General features: G+C 35.0%; 4 protein-coding genes across 4 annotated transcripts; 2 read left to right on the forward strand and 2 right to left on the reverse strand.

The window, feature by feature from the left end:
- Positions 1-2,148: 2,148 nt before the first annotated feature.
- On the reverse strand, positions 2,149-2,727 carry LOC119613070 (protein nemuri-like). Its single transcript, XM_037969008.1, has one exon. The coding sequence runs from the start codon at positions 2,725-2,727 to the stop codon at positions 2,149-2,151; it is 579 nt and encodes a 192-aa protein (XP_037824936.1).
- A 660-nt stretch (positions 2,728-3,387) lies between these two features.
- Positions 3,388-3,921, forward strand: LOC119613072 (protein PXR1-like). The gene has a single exon (XM_037969010.1). It carries the CDS (start codon positions 3,388-3,390, stop codon positions 3,919-3,921), a length of 534 nt encoding a protein of 177 aa, XP_037824938.1.
- A 3,086-nt stretch (positions 3,922-7,007) lies between these two features.
- LOC119613073 (protein nemuri-like) lies at positions 7,008-7,610 on the forward strand. Its single transcript, XM_037969011.1, has one exon. It carries the CDS (start codon positions 7,008-7,010, stop codon positions 7,608-7,610), a length of 603 nt encoding a protein of 200 aa, XP_037824939.1.
- Positions 7,611-7,743: 133 nt separating this feature from the next.
- On the reverse strand, positions 7,744-11,933 carry LOC119613071. The gene is made up of 9 exons (XM_037969009.1): positions 11,777-11,933; positions 11,024-11,715; positions 10,729-10,954; positions 10,274-10,677; positions 10,065-10,216; positions 9,441-9,657; positions 8,254-9,375; positions 7,966-8,195; positions 7,744-7,906 (listed from the first exon to the last, which is right to left on the reverse strand). The coding sequence occupies exons 1-9, from the start codon at positions 11,913-11,915 to the stop codon at positions 7,744-7,746; spliced, it is 3,345 nt and encodes a 1,114-aa protein (XP_037824937.1). The 5' UTR covers positions 11,916-11,933.
- Positions 11,934-12,606: the final 673 nt, after the last annotated feature.

The raw sequence follows: 12,606 nt of genomic DNA on the forward strand, positions 1-12,606 counted from the left end.
TAAAATTTGTATATCTGGATAACCTTCAAAACCGCTGGGTAATTTCTACTAGTATGAGTTTGTTTGCGTGTATGAGTTTGTTTAATTCCTCGTAACCTAAAAGTACCTTAAATATATATATATTTTTCTATTTATTCATTTGTTGAAAAAGAACAAAACGTACTTTGTATACAGGACGAACATAACCGAAGCATTAGAAGCAAAAAGAAAAAATTAGTAATCAGCATGAATATCACAGCCAGATGGCTTAATACAACTGGAAACGTGACCAATGTTTTTTTTTCCTTTGTTTTAGAGCAAACGTTTTGTGTTAAGCCAAACATGGTTTAAAACAAACATGATGCTCGCCATCAGCACGAGCATCATGATTTGGTTGGTAATGAAATCACATTTACACATATAAAACGAAAAAGGCAAACTGAAAAGACCACAAATACTTGTAAAAAGAAATACCTGGCTTTAAAGGAAACTCCCTCTCATATAGATTTCATTTCTTAAAGGATGAAATCAAGAAAGCTTTAAATATGCTTTTGGAATAATAAATAACTCCCTCTATGCGTAGGAAGGTTGACTGATGAAAAACATTCATACCTGAAATAGAAAGATATACAAGGTTTTATGAAAATATGTAGACGAGTATTGAAATGAAAGTGTTAAGTGTTGGTAATTTGAATAAATTGGTTTTTTTGGGGGGTTTTTTGATGCATTGCAGCCGGCGTTGTAAAAGGTAAACTTTAATCAGACTTCTTTAATAGTAAGTAATAAATTTAGAATGAATTTAGAATTTTTCTTTGAAGACCACAAACAAAATTTTTAAAAAAATTTATTTCTAATTACGACCAGTTTGAAATGTTCTCCAAGTTCAATAAATTATTGCAAGCGTGCAGGCTTAGAAAAAGTATTAAGCACAGTTAGTTAGTTAGTTAGTTAGTTTAGTTAGTTAGTTAGTTAGTTAGTTAGTTTAGTTAGTTAGTTAGTTAGTTAGTTAGTTAGTTAGTTCGTTAGTTAGTTGTTAGTTAGTTAGTTAGTTCGTTAGTTAGTTAGTTAGTTAGTTCGTTAGTTAGTGTAGTTAGTTCGTTAGTTCGTTAGTTCGTTCGTTAGTTAGTTCGTTAGTTTTAGTTAGTTAGTTAGTTCGTCGTTCGTTCGTTAGTTCGTTCGTTAGTTAGTTAGTTAGTAGTTCGTTAGTTAGTTAGTTAGTTCGTTAGTTCGTTCGTTCGTTCGTTCGTTCGTTCGTTCGTTCGTTCGTTCGTTCGTTTTCGTGTTCGTTCGTTCGTTCGTTCGTTCGTTCGTTCGTTCGTTCGTTCTTCGTTAGTTCGTTCGTTCGTTCGTTCGTTCGTTCGTTCGTTCGTTCGTTCTTCTTTTCGTTCGTTCGTTCGTTCGTTCGTTCGTTCGTTCGTTCGTTCGTTCGTTCGTTCGTTCGTTCGTTCGTTTCGTTCGTTCGTTCGTGTTCGTTCGTTCGTTCGTTCGTTCGTTCGTTCGTTCGTTCGTTCGTTCGTTCGTTCGTTCGTTCGTTCGTTCGTTCGTTCGTTCGTTCGTTCGTTCGTTCGTTCGTTCGTTCGTTCGTTCGTTCGTTCGTTCGTTCGTTCGTTCGTTCGTTTCGTTCGTTCGTTCGTTCGTTCGTTCGTTCGTTCGTCGTTCGTTCGTTCGTTCGTTCGTTCGTTCGTTCGTTCGTTCGTTCGTTCGTTCGTTCGTTCGTTCGTTCGTTCGTTCGTAGTTCGTTCGTTCGTTCGTTCGTTCGTTCGTTCGTTCGTTCGTTGTTCGTTCGTTCGTTCGTTCGTTCGTTCGTTCGTTTCGTTAGTTCGTTCGTTCGTTCGTTCGTTCGTTCGTTCGTTCGTTCGTTCGTTCGTTCGTTCGTTCGTTCGTTCGTTCGTTCGTTAGTTCGTTCGTTTCGTTTCGTTCGTTCGTTTTCGTTCGTTAGTTCGTTCGTTCGTTCGTTCGTTCGTTCGTTCGTTCGTTCGTTCGTTCGTTCGTTTTTTTTGCCCTCCCTCTTTCTTTGTGCTCCCCCTTCGCCTCCCCTCTCGTTCTGGCCCCCCCTCTCCCGGGCTTCCCCGCCGACTTTTTCCCTCCTCCCCTTCCCATTTTTACTCTTCGTTCATTTTTATTCATCTACATATTTTTAAAGGTGCATTAAGTCAAGGCAGTGAGTATTTAACCGGAACGATTACGAAGTCTATTTTTGCGACCCTTACGGCCCTTACGTCCTTTGCGGCCCTTACGTCCTTTGCGACCCTTACGGCCCTTGCGTCCCTTACGTCCTTTACGGCCCTTGCGTCCTTTACGGCCCTTGCGTCCTTTACGACCCTTGCGTCCTTTACGGCCCTTGCGTCCCTTACGTCTACGACGACGAGCACGAGCATCAATTTCTTCCAATTCATTGATATTTTCCTCATCATCGTCATTTTCAGCTTCCATCAATTCATTATCGTCATCATCAATCAATTCAGTGTCATCATCTAAAGGTTCATCGAACAGTACAATATCGCCATCCTCAAGATCATCATAGAATTCAACATCGTCATCATCATCAAAGAATCCATCGTCAACATCTTCAATTTCATTATCCAATTTTTTGGGTAAAACTTCCTTTGATTTAGGCTTGTCATCATATTTTGGCAAGGATTCTTCCAAAAAACTGTCATCAGCTAAAATAACAGTAGCAGCTGAACTGTAGTGAACAGTACCAATGAAAGCCAAGATGGCAAAGAGGAAACTAACGGATAATTTCATTTTAAATTAAATAATTTTGTTGGTTAAAATTTTTTTTGTAATGCTATTGTTTGTTAGAAAAGCAATAGCTGAATGATACTTTTCTCTTAAATTCTTGGAATATTTATACAAATTTACAAATTGAGTTAAAAAGTTGTAATTTAAGGTTGATGTTTTCAAACAGTTGTATAAATATTGTATTATAAATTACCGGGCCTCCAAAATGAACTATTTTATTTGTTGTTTGCAACATAAAACTATCAATTTGTTGTAGTTGTTTTATGTTGGTGCATTTGGTATTTGGTAAATAATAATAAATTTAAAACATATGTTTAAATTTCGGGTTACGAGAGACATTTTTATGGGTAATATAAAAATTCGATCTTTATAATAATTTTCAATGTTGTATTATACAAAATTATTGATGTCATTATCAAGTAAAGCGTCAATGATTTTCAACTGTGATACATACTAGAGAAACCAAACGCCTACAATCTATGGTCTCAGTTTAAGCTTGTAGTTTTTTTAACCAAACAAAAATTTTAATTATATTTTTAAGCATATTTTTCTATAAATATTAAAAGAACTAAAAATTAAACTATCATTCAGCTATTGCATCTCTATCTAACATAACATTTGGACTAATTCTTATCTAGGGATATTTAGATTATATTACTAAAAATGAAAATATCATTATCTTTTCTCTTTGCCATCTTGGCTTTGCTCTGTGCTGTGCACTATAGCTCTGCTGCTTCTGTTGCTCTAGCCGATGACGGTGCATTGCAAGAACGCTTGGAATATCATGAAATTGAACCTGAAGAATTTGATGAACTTGCAGATGATGATGAATTCATTGATGAATTTGAGGATGATGATAACCAAGTAGAGCTATTTGACGAACCTCAAGATGATGATGACAATACTGAATTGATTGATGATGATGCCAATGAATTGATGGAAGCTGAAAATGATGACGATGATGAGAATACCAATGAATTGCATGAAATTGATGCTCGTGCCCGTCGTCGTAGACGTAAGGGACGTAAGAATCGTAAAAATCGTAAGAACCGTAAGAATCGCAAGAACCGCAAGAATCGCAAAAATCGTAAGAACCGCAAAAACCGCAAGAATCGCAAAAATCGTAAGAACCGTAAAAATCGCAAGAACCGCAAAAACCGCAAGAATCGCAGGAGCCGCAAAAACCGTTCCGGTTAACAACTTACTTTTCTAAATTATTTTAATAAATTATATATATTTAAATAAAATGAACTTTATAAACAAAACTATATTCTCAGATCTTCTAAACTAAATAGACTATTGAAACTATAGTAGCTATTTTTTCACAAGTCTTTTCTTTTGACTAGGGAATTATAACACAGGGGGTCCTCTCAGAAAATGGTGTCACCTCCCAGGCATAGTGTAATCGGTTCAAAAGTTCATATAACCCGATACAATTTTACATACTACCGGAAGCAATAGCTTCTATATAAAGTCCACTTCCCAAAATCACTTAATCGTAAATAACTCATGATATTGAAATTATACTAGAATATGTTGTAAATATATGCAAATTACTCTTAGAAATTGTTTTACGGATCGGTTCATAATTGGTCATGGCTCCCAAATAAAGTTCACTTCCGAAAATCGCTTAATCGTAAATAACTCACGAATTAATAATAATATCGCGATAAATTTTTTTTCTGTGAAAGTACTCATTACTTAATTATGAAGACGGGATAAAACTCTACACCGAAATACATACATACGTACATATATACAAATCATTCTTTGAATTTTTCCGGATCGATCCATAATTAATCTTAGCTCCCATATAAAGTCCATATCCGAAATATCGTACAATTATTAGTTTACTATTTAAGTTTTCAAAAACAACAACAACGCCAAGCAAAACACCAAAAAAAACAAAATACGCAAAGCAATGAAACCAAACACACATCCAGACATACGTTTTTTTCTAATAAGCAATGTTGTTGCTGCTTTTTTCACAGCATGCAAAAACTATCTTTTTTTTATGAAATTTTTGTTTATATCTCCATTATTTATAAACGGATTTTGCTGATTTTAAATAAGAAACTTCTCAAAAGCATGTCTGACAGAATTATTGAAGGTTTGGATCCCAAAAATATCTGAGGTCTTTAGAACATTGATTTCAACAGACGAACATGACTTTATCAACTCCGCTATATATAAGTATCCAGAAGCCCTTCGCACGATGGTGAAGGGTATAAAAACCAACTTATAGATAGCATAAGATACAAAACTTGTTATGTCTACTTATGGAACAATTGTTATAATGCAAAATTGACGCAAACAATAAAATATTGAACAAATTTTTAAACAACATCAAAATAGATCTAGCATCGAAAAGAAATTTATATAGACAGGGCTAAAGAAGAAACCGATGTTCCATAAAAATGTAAAATAAAGCTCTAATTGATAAAATAATAAAAATCTATTTCACTCTTACATTCTTTAACTTTAATGTGAGCAGGTTGTCTACGTGTCTACATCATTGGGGATACACTTGGATCTACCATTTTGATCTCTTTATGATAAACTCTAAATTGAAATGTAAATAAGAAATCTAAAATTGGCTATAGTTTTTATACCCTACACCACTTTAGTGGGGAGGGTATATTGGGTTTGAGCTGATGTTTGTAACATACAAAAATATTTGACCTATACCCACCTTAAAGTATATCAGTCGGCTTAGAATCGTTTTCTGAGTCGATTAAGCTATGTCCGTCCGTCTGGCTGGCTGGCTGGCTGTCCATGTAAACCTTGTGCGCAAGGTACAGGTCGCAATTTTCAAGATAATTGGATGAAATTTGGCACACACGCTTTTTTGGGCCAAGGACGAAGCCTATTGATGGTTAAAATCGGTCCATTATTTCACCTAGCCCCCATACAACAGAACCCCCCGAAAAGGGCTTCTGAGCTCATAATTATGTTAAATATACCTGTATATTGATAAAAAGCGGCACAACTAAGTTTTATACAAGCCTTGATGACCTTGCCAAATTTCATAGAGATCGGTCCTCATTTGACCCTAGCTGCCATACAAAGTCCCCTCAGAAAATTACTTGAATGTCCAAAATTAACTTATAAACACAAATATCGCTATGAAATTCAGCACAATAAAATATTATGTAAATATAAATATATTCACAAAATTTTATCGGGCTTGGTCCATATTTGCCCCTAGCTCCAATATAAAGCCTCTTTCAGAAAATTAGTTTTTCATCCATAAATTGCTTAAATGTATCGGAACAAGGTAATAGAAGATAAAAAATAAATAACATTTAATATTCATAACTGGTGTAGGGTATCATATGGTCGGTCACGCCCGACTATACTTTCTTACTTGTTTAAATAAAGAAAACTCCAATCTAAAATATATATTCAAAATCTATCATATGAAAATGGTCCTTACAATGGTTCCAGGGGTCATCCGATTTGAACATTTTCTGAAAGTGATCGGCTAGATATTGAATTTTCGAGTAATAGGCATTTGAAATTTTAAATTAAAAAAAAGAAATCCATACGACTTTTAAAAAGTCGGTCGTACTTTTCCACCGATTTTACTAGAAGATTTTTCAGTCATACACAACAAATTTCGGAGCAATATCGTTTCTAGATTCATCTCTTTTTTTATTAAAATAATATATACTTTTTAAAAGGTATCTTTACGGAAATGATATCAGTGTTTATATATGTACCAATTCCCGAATAGATTATTTCCACGACGTTCTAAATTTCACTTAGTTTTTATAAAAATTTCAAATTTGGGCCACATGTTCTAAAATCATAAAGCAAACTTTCATGTATTTCGTAGAAAAAAAATTTTGAAACAAATGGAAAGTTTTTTAACAAACGTTTTGTAACCGGGCTTAACACCGTTTTATAAATACTAACTATTAATAAAATATTATTTTACACAAATTCCCAATTTAAAAATTTCCACAAACAATTTTAAACAGCTGTAATTATCGTGTGACCGATTTTCAATATTTTGAACCACAAAACAGTTGTTTTATGCTGCAGACATCTTGCAGAACGCCTTTAAATTGTTGTCTTTGATGGGGCTTGTAATTTAAGAGCTAATATTTAAACAAATGTTTCTAAGTTTAACCGAAATTTCTAATTAGAAATTTTAGAAATTTCAATTAATATAAATATTCAAAGAATTTGCTGTAAAATTATCATTCAGCTGTTGGATATTCAGCAAACAACAGCATTTTAAAAAAAATTTATAACTGAGAAAATCGACTTAATTTAAAATGAAATTATCATTTACTTTTCTCTTTGCCATCTTGGCATTCCTGGCTGCTGCTCACTACAGCTCGGCTGCTTCTGTTACTCTACCCTACGATATAGTTCATAAAGATCTTTTGGAAAAACAAAAAAATGAAACTAAATTGCTTCAAGAAATTCCTGAAGAATTGGATAATGAAATTGAAGATGAAGATGATTTGTTGGATGAATTCTTGGATGATGATGACGATGTTGCATTCTATGATGATCTTGAAGATGGTGATATTATATTGTACGATGAACCTTTAGATGATGATGACAATACTGAATTGATTGATGATGATGATGTCAATGAATTGATGGAAGCTGAAAATGATGATGATGAGGAAAACGCCAATGAATTGGAAGAAATTGATGCACGTGCTCGTCGTGGCAAACGTAGGGGACGCAAGGGTCGCAAAGGACGCAAGGGACGTAAAGGACGTAAGGGTCGTAAGGGACGCAAAGGTCGTAAAGGACGTAAGGGTCGTAAAGGCCGTAAAGGACGCAAGGGCCGTAAGGGTCGCAAAGGACGTAAGGGTCGTAAAGGAGGCAAGAAAAATCGTAGACGTCGTAATCGTTCCGGTTAAATTATAATTGACTCAAATTAATCTAATGAAAACATATTTAAATAAACTTAACTTGATCTAAAAAAATTCAAACTACAAATATTTGTTAAATCCTTTATTTTCTACCGAATTTCTAAAGCTTTCCATTTGCTATTCATTTTTTAGCTAAAATTTTATTTATATTCTGCAATTCTCTGGTACTCCAAGGTTCCAAAGGATCTGGTGACGACATATCCTCATCTCTAGGCTTTTTCATGGGAGCTGAACGTCCTCTTTGATAATAATCTGCATTTTCACCCGGATACTCTGGAGAAACCCTGCAAAATATTTCTTTAGTAAACACGATAATACTTTTCCCTAAAAATCTTAAATTAACTTATTTTTACGACGCATTCTGGCACTTTTTGCCCTGCGTGCAGCATCATCCTGTTGATACTGACGTTTACGCAAATGAAACTGTTTCATGGTGGCGTGAACCTCCTCTACGGTGGGTATGTCATCATAGTTTTCCGGTGAATCATCTGTATTAGCAGTTTCAGTTTCTACTTCCGCCTCCTGTTCCACAGTTAAAATATGTTCCTCTAAGGCTTGTTGAAAATCGAAATTCTTTAAAAGGAATTTAGAATAAAAGAATTTAGGTAAACAACTTCAAATTTAAAATTACCGGTATGCTGTCTTCCTCTTCCGGAGGTATTTGATCCCATACAGAGGTTATCAACTTATCCGAACTGTCGCCTTTTGCTATAGGAGCTTTAAAGAGAGCATTTCTAGTTCTACGAGCTAGCGAAAGCTTTCCCAGTATGGGTCCTCCACCATCACTTTCTTCTGTTTCTACCTCAGCCACCATTTTCAAAAATTGTTCCAACTTTTTGGGATCCACCATATCTTTAGGATCCTGAAAAAGTGTGGTCAAATTACCAGCTAAAGGCATGGCTACGGTATCAGTAGTGTCAGTGACATTTGTTGTTTCTGGTGGTTTGGTTAGTTTAACATCTTTTAAGCTGGTGGCTTCTATAGCTATTTTAGGTTTTATCTCTTGAGCTTTTAAAGTCTGCTGAACCAAGTCAAATGCCTTATTGGCTAACTCCTTTAAGGCGGCATAAAATTGTGGATCATGTATTTCAGGAGGTTCATCAGCTTTAAGCACTAGTTCTCTAAAGGGATCTGGAACCGCAACGCACGCTGCTGTAGAAGCTCTGAAAGCTGTACCCGTACTAGAGGTAGGATCATTGGCAAAATTTAGCATATCCATAGCACTAGTTATATTCGATTGACCAGTAGCATTAACTGCACTTAGATTATAAGGATCTTTTAGTTTTTGCTTAGCAATTTTTATGGGACTAGAGATGGAAGCTCTACCCCACATTAAACGTCGCATTTCCTCTCCTGTCATGCCACGTTTCTTTAAGGCATTTAAGGTTACTCTTCCTACCCTCTTCCAATTAGAAACAGCTCCCTTGCGCTGCTTAGCACGAGTTTTACTTTTACTTTTTATCACCATGACACCTCTAACCTCAAAACCTGAATCATCGGAGGGCCCTAGAGGTATAGAATAAGCTTCTAAATAACTTTTTGCATCGGCCTGGGGTACTGCTCGTTCTAGAGTTACCACTATCTTGGCCCATTGTTTCATCCATTCCTTTTCCGACTGCTCGATTACATGGGCATATGTATTACCCATCATGGCGATTAACATATTAAGCAAAAGTATGGGCACAAATATCATAAACATAACGAAGACAGTTTTGGAAAGATTTGGATAGGTTGTTTGATTTAAATCGGGGTACTACAAAACAGAAAAATTAACCCTTTTTAATTAGAGTTTCTTAACTATATGTTAGTAATTCTTACATTATAATCTCCCAAAGTGGTTTGAAATAGAGCCATCCAGGTACTAGGATATGTATTAAACATGGTAGACTGTAGTTGAGGATGTCCTTTATATAGAAAATAAAAGGCCTGTGAAAAGCCACATAGTACTATGGAGTATATAATGCCAAAGGTAAACATGTCACCAGTTATCATGGAATAAATCATGGTCACAAAAGGACCAGTTAGACGAACAGCTCTGAAAAGAATTAAAGAGAATTCCAGACCGTACAGTGAAGGAATTTTTAATTTCTAACTATTAGAAAGTACACAGAGGGAAAAAAATATACACGCCTGGTACGATATTGACACCAAATTTTTCAATAACATCCGTTGACAAGTATGATAAGCTCACAATATGTTGTCAATAGCGAGCTTACCACGTTTGTTAACTTTTAGACAACGGATGAGTATAAAATTTTGATTTCGACAACGAATTGTTGCATTTTTGACAACGTTGCGTTGTCAACATTACATAGTGTTGTCGTACGTATGTATAAACTTGACAACGGCTGTTATTGAAAAATTTGGTCTCAATTTGGTACCAGGCGTGTATAATTTTTCCCCCTCTGTGTACAGATCGCTTTCACTTTCCTTTTATCTTACCCAGCAAAAAACATCAAAAGAAACCAGCTGCCTGGTACCGCAAAAATCAATATCGCCTCTTCGGTATCGGTGTCACCCATTAAACGAAAAGGTATACAAGCCAAAATCAAAAGATTTGAGATTAGAAATATGGCCTTGGCGGGAGCATGAGACTATGTATATAAATCATTAGTTCCAATTTAAATGGATTTAATCAGTTAATAATTTACCAACTGCTTCAGAAACGCCGAAAGTCCCTGATTTTTGATTTCATCGCCTTGTTGAAATATAAGAAAACTTAGAACTCCTATAATGGTACACAACTCAGCAACGCAGCGGGCTATAGTTTGTATCTCATAATCCTCTTCCTCCTCTGCCTTAACATTCAACTTATCCTTTAGATCTGTTCCCTCCTCATCATCGTCGTCGTCACCATCATGAGCAGGTCTCAGATAAACCGATGTCGATAAACACAATAAATGAACCAATAAAATGAGTAAACGTTTTAAGAATTGATTTTGGGCAAATGTTTTCCATTTCTCTTCCAGTAGACGTTGTATAATGCCACCATCTAACATATCCAAATGTTCCTCCTTGGTACCATTCAGTATGATAAATAAAGCGGAATTCCAATCTGGAAAATTGGGAAATTATATACTTTATAAAGCTTGGCTTAATAACTCACTAGTTCTGCCATCTGGTAAAAGTGTATCCAAAGCATTTAAAGGATATCCAGAGCAGGTGATATTACTATAACGCCAAAATTCTCGGGCGGATAGTTCCAACATTTCACGAAAAACTTCTGCCCGACCAAGTTTACAGGCCAAAGTTAAAGGTGTTAAACCCGAATCATTAACTATGCCATTTTTGGCAGGCGTCTTAGGATGTCGAAGAGCATAGCCGAACATGTCCTTTTATATGAAAAAAAAAATAACTTAAAGCTTTAAGAGAGCTTTTTCTATAACTTATTCCTCCCTTACCAACTTATCACACACCACTACCATGTGTAAAATCATATTACCAAATGAGTCTTGGGCATCTGGATCAGCATCATGATCTATTAGCAAATTATAAACACTCTCATTAGCACAACAGGCAGCCCATGACAAAGGATATTCCCCCATATAAGCCAAACCCTCATAATCTGTACTCTTAGCCGGATTGGCTCTTTGCTGATCACGTGGTAAGAAAAAGCTGCCTATAGCTCTTTGATTTATATCAGCTCCTGCCTCAATTAAATCAGCCACCAACTCATTATTACTATAGGCAATGGCCAAATGCAAAGCACTAGCTCCCAAATACTCCTCACCCTCCATAACATCCAAAGCCAAACGTGGAAAAACTCTCAACAATATTCTAGCCAATTTTGTATGAATTTTCGAATCACATATAATCAAAACATGCAGTAAACTTTCACCCAAAGCTCCTCGATATTGCATTTGCCAGCAGGCATTATGATCTTTCCATTTGCCCAAAGGATCGTGTATAGACAAAGAGGCTTCTATGGGTATGGTTACCTCTGTATGGTCACGATATTTCCAACGTAAGAACTCAGCACGATTGATAACTTGGCCCTTGCCATCGTTATACATAAAAACACCGAATTGTTCGCGTATAAGTTGCTCCACCGCCACCAGACCACCGGTGTTGATGGCATCAATCAAATCGCCACCTTGTAAAGAATTAAGAAAATTCCACCTTTTACTTCAGAAAGTGTGTTTTAAGTCAAATACCTCTTTTATAGTCCGCCAACTTGTAAAGCAAACATTTATTAGCCGTGGCCGAGGATTGCGAAATGACAGCATCCAATATGGCGCCTGGTTTCATTTCCTGCGGTTTTTTCCTTAGACATTTTTTTAAAAATATCTTCATTTCTTTCCGTTTTAGATATTGTTACTTATTTAATGTTCTTGCGAATGATTATATAAATTTGTTTAATCGATATTTTAGCAGAACTTTTAAAATTTACAGTTGCCAGGCATTTATTGACTTTGGAAGTTTAAGAAGTGATTTCCCTGGTAACAATTATTTGTTTATAAAATGCAAATTTCGTTAACTGTATACTTGTTGCAGGATATACTTAAATAAATAAATAAATAAATAAAATTGTAAGTTTCTTTATAAAATACCACTCTGATTACTATTAAAGCAACGCTCTTTAAAAGTCACTTTCGCATTATAAAGTTTTGAATATGTCTACAGTTTTAACTTTTTTGTGGACTTTTTAAGTATAACTAATTTAAAAAGAAAGTATCGCGAGTCCAACATTAAGTATAAAGGTGTATCTGTAAATTCGTCAAAAAATCTTAAAAAACTTTAAATCTAAATTGCATTAATAATATTTAATTACACTTAGCATTTTTCTAAAATTGCAAAAGGAATCCATTCCATCAAAAAAGTATTAAATATATTTTTTTAAAAATTACACATTTCGAAATACTTATACAAAATTTACAAATAAATATTTAATTTAAGATTACAAAATGCAATAAATATACAACAAAATGGCGAATTATATACAAAATTCTCATACATATGTCTTTATGTGTACCAATATATACTT

The sequence above is a fragment of the Lucilia sericata genome, unplaced genomic scaffold, assembly GCF_015586225.1.
Source record: "Lucilia sericata isolate MDLA Ls3-8-SP2 unplaced genomic scaffold, ASM1558622v1 Contig001960F_arrow, whole genome shotgun sequence".
Classification (NCBI taxonomy): domain Eukaryota; kingdom Metazoa; phylum Arthropoda; class Insecta; order Diptera; family Calliphoridae; genus Lucilia; species Lucilia sericata.

Bases quoted from the DNA above. Each gene is read 5' to 3' on its own strand.
- LOC119613070 (XM_037969008.1), bottom strand. From the start codon at position 2,727: ATGAAATTATCCGTTAGTTTCCTCTTTGCCATCTTGGCTTTCATTGGT.
- LOC119613072 (XM_037969010.1), top strand. From the start codon at position 3,388: ATGAAAATATCATTATCTTTTCTCTTTGCCATCTTGGCTTTGCTCTGT.
- LOC119613073 (XM_037969011.1), top strand. From the start codon at position 7,008: ATGAAATTATCATTTACTTTTCTCTTTGCCATCTTGGCATTCCTGGCT.
- LOC119613071 (XM_037969009.1), bottom strand. From the start codon at position 11,915: ATGAAGATATTTTTAAAAAAATGTCTAAGGAAAAAACCGCAGGAAATG. The intron at 11,716-11,776 runs GTATTTGACTTA...ATTCTTTACAAG, and splicing joins GTTGGCGGACTATAAAAGAG to GTGGCGATTTGATTGATGCC. The intron at 9,376-9,440 runs GTAAGAATTACT...TCTGTTTTGTAG, and splicing joins CCACTTTGGGAGATTATAAT to TACCCCGATTTAAATCAAAC.